Source organism: Aureococcus anophagefferens (genome assembly GCF_000186865.1).
Source record: "Aureococcus anophagefferens unplaced genomic scaffold AURANscaffold_11, whole genome shotgun sequence".
NCBI classification, from domain to species: Eukaryota; class Pelagophyceae; order Pelagomonadales; family Pelagomonadaceae; genus Aureococcus; species Aureococcus anophagefferens.
This window is the reverse complement of record NW_008705571.1, coordinates 1,356,925-1,365,667: the sequence shown is the minus strand read 5'-3', so window position 1 is coordinate 1,365,667 and position 8,743 is coordinate 1,356,925. Positions and strand designations below refer to the sequence as shown.

General features: G+C 72.7%; 1 protein-coding gene across 1 annotated transcript; it reads left to right on the top strand.

Annotated features, from left to right (window-relative positions):
- Nucleotides 1–1,307: 1,307 nt before the first annotated feature.
- AURANDRAFT_53916 (hypothetical protein) lies at nt 1,308–5,522 on the top strand (the record flags this gene model as incomplete). Its single annotated transcript, XM_009039431.1, has 3 exons — nt 1,308–2,256; nt 2,460–4,080; nt 5,135–5,522. The coding sequence occupies 2 exons, from the start codon at nt 1,353–1,355 to the stop codon at nt 3,695–3,697; spliced, it is 2,142 nt and encodes a 713-aa protein (XP_009037679.1).
- Nucleotides 5,523–8,743: the final 3,221 nt, after the last annotated feature.

Sequence of the window (8,743 nt, the reverse complement as noted above, 5' to 3'; positions counted from 1 at the left end):
GCGCGGCGCTCCGCGGCGACCGCGGCTTCCTCGGGCTCGTCGCCGACGTCGGCGCGCGCCTCGAGGCCGAGGCGGGCGTCGCGGATGCCGCGGCGCCGCCCGCGGCGCCCGCGGCGCCCGCGTCGGGCGCGGCCGTCGTCTCGCTCCTCCGGAGCCTCGTGCGCCTCGGCGCGCGCCGCGGCGCGTGCCGCGCCGGCGAGGCGCGCGTCGTGACCCTCGCGGCGGACGCGGCCGCGCGGCGCGCGGGGCGCCTGTCGCTCGCGGAGCTCGCGGCGGCCGCGGGCGCGCTCTCGACGTGGGGCCTCGACGGCGCGTCGCCCGTCTACGCCTGTGTGGAAATCAAATCTTCAACCCGACTTCAATGTGCGCGAACGATTTGGACCAGACTCTTTCGCTGTGCTTCGAGAACTCGACGAGAGCAATCGATCCGTCCAAAAATCAGCCGAATCGACTTCGATTTGATTGAGATAAAGAGTTATGAAGTTTGGTGGGGACCCCCCAAACCAGTGGTTGATTTCCACACAGGTCTACGCGGCGCTCGCGGCGGCGTCGCGCGACAAGCTGCGGGCCGCGGCGCTCGCCGGCGACGCCCTCGAGCCCGCCGTCCTCGCGCGCCTCGTCGGCGTCCTCGGCCGCGCGCCGGCGCGCGGCGCCGGCCCTCGCCGACGTCGCCGCCGCCTTCGCGGCGGACGGCGCCGCGGCGCGCGCGCCGGAGCTCTTCGCGCTCCTCGCGCGCGAGGCGGCGCCGCGCGTCGGCGCCATGGCCGACGGCGACCTCGCCAAGGTGGCCTGGGCCTTCGGCACGGCCGGCGCGGCGGCGCCGGCCCTCTTCGCCGCCGTCGCCGACGAGGCCGTCGCGCGCGTCCGCGGCTTCGCGCTCGCCGACCCCGCGCACGTCGCCGCGCTCGCGGCGGGCTTTTCGCGCGACGGCGAGCGCCGCGCGCGGGCCGCGGGCCGGCCGGTCGCCGACGTCGACCACGGCGACGCGGACCGGCGCCTCTTCGCCGCGCTCGCCGTCTGCTTCGAACGGTCACCGGACGCCTTCGGCCTCGGCCAGGTCGCGCTCCTCGCGGGCGCCTTCGCCGACCGGAACCTCGCGCCGCCGCGGCGGGGCGACGACGTAAGATGATCGCGAGGCCTCCTCCGAAGCCGTGTCGTCCGGGCGCGACCGAGGCCACGACCCCGGCGAGCGGTTGTGGAGGCGCTTATCCAGGGGGGTTCGAACGTGGGGTACCTCGGCGAGCCGAGCCAGGTGGCGGCCGGAGGCCGCCCCCTAGCCGTCGCGGCGGAGGTTGGTGAGGGTGTCGAGCGGTTGTGGAGGAGAACAAACAAAGCACGATGCGCAGCTCCCCATGAGTTCGTCGGACAGCGACACGAATGGGCAGAACGGCCTGCTCCGCAGCAGCCGCGCGCCGCAGGAGAAACGGCGGTCGCGCGGCGCCTGCTGCGGCGCCGCGGCGGCCGTCGTCGCCGTGCTGCTCGCCGTCGCGGGCCTCGGCTACGCCGGCGCGGCGGCCGCGCGGTCGTCGGCGCGGCGCGTCGGGGACCTCGAGGCGACCGTCGACGCGCTCGCGGCCGCGGTCGCGGCCGGCGCCGCGGCCGACGCGGCCGCGGGCGACGCGCGCGCCGCGGCCGCCGGGCGCGCGTCGGCCGCGGCCGCCGCGGCCGACGCGCGCGCCGCGGCGGCGGAGGCGACGCTCTGGGCCGCCGTGAACGCGACGCGGGCCTCGGCGGCGGCGACGGCCGGGGCCTTCGGCGCCTACGTCGCGGAGAGGGAGCTCGTCGTCACGAACGAGGCGCTGCAGCGGGAGGTGCGCGGCGCCGTCGCGGCCGTCGACGCGACGGCCGCGGCGAGCGAGGCCGCCGTCGCCGCGTCGCTCAACGCGTCCGAGGGCCGCGTCCGCGGCGCCGTCGCGGCGTCGCTCTCCGCGCACGACGCGGCGGCCGCCGCGGTGCTCGACGCCGCGGAGCGCGCCGTCGGCGCCGCCGAGGCCGGCCTGGCGGCGTCGGCGAACGCGACGGCCGCGCGGCTCGGCGCCGCCCTCGGCGCCGCGGGCGCCGACGCGGTCGGCGCCGTCGCGGCCGCGGGCGCGGCGGCCGCGGCGCGCGTCGACGCGGCCGTCGCCGCCGCGGACCTGAGCCTCGGCGCGTCGGAGAACGCTTCCGCGGCGCTCCTCGCGGCCGCCGCCGTCGCCCGGGCCGAGGCCGACGGCCTCGCGGCGGGCGCGGCCGCGCGGGTCAACGCGACGACGAACCGCGCGCCGCCGCGTGGACGCCACCCACTGGTTCGGGGGGTCCCGGCCGAACTCGAGAACGCTCGAGCTCGGTCGCGTCGACGATTCGGCTGATGTTTGGACGAGTCGTGGGCTCTCGTCGAGTGCTCGACGGAGCGCCCTCTGGTCCGATCCGTTCGACGGCGCGCGCATCGACGTCGGGTCGAAGGTGCGGGTTCCGCGCAGGCGCGCTCGCCGCGCTCGCGGCGGAGGAGCGCGCGTACGCGGACTCGCTCGCGGCCGCGCTCGCGTCCATCGACGCCGCGGCGGCGGCCCTCGAGGCGCGCATCGCCGAGTCCTACGCGCGCGTCGACGCGCTCGAGGGGTCCGTGACGAGCTACGAGGAGCGGACCGACGGCCGCTTCGAGAAGCAGTCGGCGCTGCTCCGCGCGTGGATCGCGGGCTTCTTCGCGCTGCTCGCCGTCGTCCTCACGCTGCGCCACGTCTACGCCCACGCGACGAAGCTGAACCGGCCCGAGGCCCAGCGCAAGGTGCTGGCGATTCTATGGATGGTGCCCATCTACGCGCTCTGCTCGTGGTTCGCGATCGTGTGGCCGGGCGCCGCGGGCGAGTTCCTGCTCGTGTCGTCGATCTACGAGGCCTACACGGTGCACATGTTCTTCGCGCTGCTCGTGGCGATTCTGGGCGGCGGCGGCGGCGAGGAGCGGGCGCTGGAGGAGCTGCCCGCGGCGCCGCGCGCGCCGTTCGCGGTCTTTGGCGCGGCGCGCGTGAGCCGGCAGCGGTTCCTGCGGGACTGCAAGCTCGGCACGCTCCAGTTCGTCGTCGTCAAGCCCGCGTTGAGCGTGCTCGACTACGCCTTCAGCTACACGGCGCTCGGCGGCGGCGAGCTCGTCGACTGGCGGAAGCCCGAGCTCTGGATCACGATCCTGCTCAACGTGTCCGTGTCCGTCGCGCTGACCGCGCTCCTCAAGTTCTTCCACGCGACCCACGCGTCGCCGCGCCTCGAGGCCCACCGGCCCTGGCCCAAGTTCCTGTCCATCAAGGGCGTCGTCTTCATGACGTGGTTCCAGGGCGTGCTCATCACGCTCGCGCTCCGCTTCAAGCTCGGCCCGCTCGCGGACGCGGGCCTGGCCAAGGCCTTCCAGAACTTCCTCGTCTGCGTCGAGATGTTCGTCGCGGCGCTCGCGCACTCCGCCATCTTCGGCGCCGACGAGTGGCAGGCGGACTACGTGCCCGTGCGCGTCGCCGCGTCGTCGCTCGGCGACCAGCTCGCGATCAACGACATCGTCAAGGACTTCAAGTCCGTCATGCCCGCGCGCCTCCGGAGGCAGCGCCGGTGGCCCGACCCGCCCGACGGCGCCGCGCCGGGCCCGCCGGGCCGCGCGGCCGCCGCCGACGACCCGCTCCGCGACCGCGTCGACTCGTCCTCGGACCTCATCATGGACGACGTCGAGCTCGTCTAACGCGGCCACGTTGCGCGTCGTCGCGACGTACCTTGCTTACGCCACGCCGCCGGCGTGGAGGGAGCCGCACGGTCGTCTGTTTCTTGGCGATCGCACGTGGGGGAGCCGTGTTCGCGCTTCTTCGCGATCGAAACGCGGGGGGGGTAGGCGCGCGCCGCGGCCCGTCGAGCCCGCGTCGAGGACGTCGAAGGAGGCTACTCGCCCGCATCGCACGCCGTGCGACAGCAGACGCCGTTCGTCGGCAGGCCGAGGGCCAGGGTCACCTGGACGCCGGCGGGCGACTCGCCGTCCGCCGACGCGGCCTCCTCGTCGCGGTGGCGGTCCGCGACGCCCGCGGCGATCTTCGCCTTCATGGACTCGAGGATCGCCTGCTGGTCCTCGTCGTCGGCGGCGGCGGCGGACAGCGCGCGGTCCTCGAGGGCGCTGAACGTGGACTCGCGCCGGCTGCAGTTGAGCGACGCGACGGACGCGTCTCGGCTCATCGCCGCCGGCCGCGAGGCGCGCGCGCCGCCGCGCGACCGCGGGGCGATCGCGCGGGCGGCCGCCGCCACCGCGCCCTCGAAGCCGTCGCCGACGGCCACGGCGGCGCCGAACGCGCCGCCCGCGACGTCGCCGGGCCGCGCGGCGACGACGGCGAGCGCGTACTCGCGGATCCGCGCGGCCTCCGCCGGCGGCGCGGACAGCAGCGCGTGGAGCAGGGGCCCCCGGAACCTGGTCAACACGACATCCGCGAGCGCCGTCTCCGATTCGCGCACCTGGAGCTCCCGGAAGGCCTGGAAGAGGTGCGCGCGGTGCGCGTCGTCGATCGACGTCGCGTAGTGGAGCAGGTTCGGGATCGCCGCGGCGACGCGGCACCAGTAGGACGCGCGCCGGTCGCTGCTGTAGGCCGACAGCGGCGACGTGTCCGCGACGTAGGGCTCCAGCGCCGCGCCGACGGCCGCGAGGTAGGCCGCGGGGTCCGCGAGGCGCGACACGTTGTCGTCGAGGTGCCCCAGGAGCTGCCGGTTCTTGCGGAAGAAGGCCGCCGCGTCCCGGACGTCGTCGGGCACGTTCGACCCCTCGGTGGCCTGCTTGATGAGGTCCTGGGCGAGCTTCGACGCGCGCGGCGTCCGGGGGAGGAGCGCGTCGGGCTCGGGCTCGTCGAAGACGCCCTTGAGGCGCTCGTCGATGCGCGTATGGACGCCGAGCTCCACGAACTCCGTGAACGAGTGGCGGAGCGCGTAGAACCAGAGGGCGACGCTGCAGTGGATGTAGAGCTCGCCGAGCGTCTTGTCGCCGACCGTCGTCCGCGAGCCGTCGTCCTCGAGCAGCAGGACGGACCCCGCGCAGAACATGAGGCCGCAGCAGTAGAGGTCGTGGGCCATGGTCGTCTGGAGGATGCCCGTGTAGGGCCGCACCCCAAAGGCCGCGAGGTACATGACGAAGACGATCGTCGTCGTGAGCACGACCGACAGCGCCGCGGACGTGAAGCACACGCAGGCGAGGCACACGCCGACGACGGCCGTCGTCTCGAAGCCGTACCAGTAGACCTGGACGTCGCTGCGGTAGTCGCCGTAGAACGAGCCGAAGCGCGCGAGGAGGTGCGGCGTGTGGAGGCCGCCGTAGCGTTTTTTGGAAGCGTAGAGGTGGACGACGACGGCGAGCGGGAAGCCGACGACGATGGCCGCGAAGGTGAGGGTGCCGACGAGCATGTCCGCCTTGTGCGCGGTCCCCCCGCACTCGGCGTCGACGTTGCCGGCCATGAGCTTCTCGCCGAGCACGTGGCGGCAGGGGAAGACCTCGTACGCGGAGATGGCGATGGACACGTAGCAGACGGCCGTGATGCGGAAGAGCCGGCTGAAGAAGCCGGAGTAGGCCTCGCCGTAGACCGGGTGGAAGTGGGAGTACCAGGGCTCGCGCGTCGCCGCGCCCGCGCCCGGCGGCGGCGCGACGCGGCCCGGGAGCGCCGCGGCGAGCGCCTGGGCAGCACAAGAGTGATTCAACGTCGCTTCAACGTGAGTGTTCCGCGCGCGCGCGTTCCGGAAAAAACATCCACGCTTCGAGACCGTTCCGAGAGATGATCGCTCGTCCAAAAATCAGCCGAACGAGTGGAAAATGGCCGAGATCGGAGCCTTTGAAGTTGGGAATTTCGCTCTCTTGTCCTGCCCTGGCGAGCGCCGCGCGCGCGGGCAGCGCGAGGAAGGGCAGCGCGTAGCACGTCGCGAAGAGGGCCAGCACCATGAGCTGGAACACGAGGCCGTCGGCGACGTGGTACTTGAAGCCGAAGCACTCGGGCGTGACGATGTTGACGTCGAAGAGGAGCACCTGCAAGGGGGTGTGGAGGTAGTTGAGCTGCGACGGGAAGGCCACGCCCGAGTTCTCGTAGATGACGGCGACGATCTGGCCCATGGTGATGGCCTGGTCCACCGTCGGGAGCGCCTCGCAGACGAAGACGTTGATGCAGATCCAGAGCACCTGCGTGGACGTCGACCGCCGGTTCGGGGGGTCCCCGCCAAACTTCGGACACGTCGACGTCGATTCGAGTAACTTTTGGACGAATCGATGGCTCTCGTCGAGTTCTCGAAGCACCACAGAAGCGCTCGTGTGAAAACGGTCGCTTACATTGAAGTCGGATCGAAGGTTCGAGTCCCGCGCGGCGGAGCGCGAGCACGACGCCGTAGAGGAGGAACATGCCCGCGTCGTTCTCCGGGCACGAGAACAGGTCCTCGCCGACGAGGAAGTACTCGTCGTTGACGGGCCGCTCGCAGAGCTTGCCCTCGAAGCCCCGCTCGCAGCCGTTCGCCGGGTAGCCGCCCGTGCAGTGGCCCGGCTCGCAGAGCGCGTAGCGGATGGGCGGCTCGAGGCCCTTCTTCTGCAGCTGGTTCAGGGAGTAGCCGTAGGCGCCCTTCTTCGGCTGGGGCGGCGCGGTGCCGCCGGGGCACTCGCCGTAGGACGGGCAGTCGAGGCACTCCGTGCCCGTCGCGTTGACGTACGGCGCGTACGAGCCCTCGACGCAGACGCAGCTCTCGAGCGTGTGGGGCGTCAGCAGGCTCAGGTCGCGGTAGGAGTTGCGCGGGCACGCCTCGCAGGCCGCCTGGCCGGGGAGGGGCTGGAACTCGGCGCCCACGCAGAATTCGCAGACCGTCGCGCCGCGGAAGGCCGAGTACGAGCCCACGGCGCAGGGCTCGCAGACGCCGCCCTTCTCGCTGTAGAAGCCCGGCGCGCAGGCGCCGCACGTCTCGCCGGCCGTGAGCTCGTAGCCCGCGTGGCACAGCTCGCACGTCGCGTTCGACCACGCGCCGTCGCCGCCGGACGTCTCGACGGACGTGCGCACGCACGTCGCGTTGTACTCGGCGACGGCGGCGGCGGACAGGCTCAGGGTCGCCAGCGGGTAGGACCGCGCGGCGGCGCCGAGCGACGCCTCGAACTGGAAGGCGCCGCCCTCGTAGCTCCGGAGGCGGACGTCCTCGACCGCGGCGCCGCGGAGGTCGGCCTGGGCAGGACAAGGGTGCGAAATTCCCAACTTCAAAGGCTCCTCTCTCGGTCGTTTTCCGCTCGTTTCGGCTGATTTTTGGACGAGCGATCATCTCTCGGAACGGTCTCGAAGCGTGGGTGCTTTTTCCAGAACGCGCGCGCGCGGAACACTCACGTTGAAGCGACGTTGAATCTCTCTTGTCCTGCCCTGAGGTCGGCGTCGACGTCGAAGGACCACGACACGGCGGCGTCGCCGTCGATGACGCTGTTGTAGGGCGCCATGCGCGACGGCGCGAAGCGGTCCGGCGGGATGTCCGCGTCCGGGTCGTCGACGGCGGCGACGAGCCCCGACGTCGCGTTCCAGTGGTAGACGACCTCGCAGCCGTCGTCGACGAGGCGGCCGCCCGTCACGGGCCTGCAGTGGACGACCTCGAAGGTGCGCTCGATGTCGCCGTTGTCGTCGAGCAGCCAGGGCCCCGTGGCCGCGTCCGGTATGACCCGCGCGCGCAGGTCGTCGGAGACGAGGTAGCCGTCGAGCGTGCCGTTGTAGGCGCCGCGGTCGTAGACCGCGCCGTGGACGGCCTTGGCGAGCGCCCAGGTCGCGTCGTAGGCGTAGGCCGCCCAGGAGTGGAGCTCGAAGGTCTCGCGCGACGCCGCCGTGGAGCCGTTGCCGACGAGGTAGCGGAGGGGCGAGTTCTCCCGGAGGCTCTCCGGGAGGTCCGCCTGCCACCGCGCCTCGAAGGCGTCGACGTCCGCGACGCGCTCGCGCACGTAGACGACGCGGCACTCGTCGGGGATGGACTTGCGGTGGTTGTCGACCTGGCTGTTGGTCAGGAAGACGTGCTCCGACAGCGAGTGGTTCGCGGCCAAGATCTCGAGCATCTCCGTCTGCATGTCGCCGTACATGAGGAGGACCCAGACGCGGAGGTTCGACCCGACGGCGTGGCCCAGCACGTCCGCGCCGAAGCGCGCGGCCCAATGGTCGATCGTGGCCTCCATGCTGATGGACATGGCCACGCGGTCCGCGTAGAGCTGGTTCAGCACCTCCAGCAGGTTCGCGTTGAACGTCGACTCCGTCTCCGTGAGCACGCCGATGGAGTCGTACGCGAACTCGTCCATCGCGGCGATGAGCGCCTCGATGCCGACGGCGTCGCTCGCCATGGCGCGGCTCAGGAGCGGGTAGCGCGTCTTGTCGCTCAGGTCCTTGGACGTCGACGCGTAGGAGACCTGGGCGACGGACTTGCTGTAGCTCGGGTAGCTCAGCCCGATCGTGCCGTCGCTGCACGACTCGCCGACGATGCCGCCGAGCTCCGCGTCGGGCGTCGCCGCGAGCCTACGATGGGACGGTGTCTTCGGCGATGGGACGGTGTCTTCGGCGAGAACGAGGGCCGAGGCGCCGCGGCGCGCCACTCGTTGCCGAGGTCGATGCCGCTCAGGAGGTTGCAACTCGTCATGCCGCTGTAGCTCGTGAGCTGCGTGTCCGGCAGCCAGTCCGTCGAGTTGTTCACCTCGTCGATGGCCCAGAGGAAGCCCGACTGGGTCTCGCGCATGGTCTCCCGGTACCAGAGGCCCGGGGCCCCGAAGAGCAGCGAC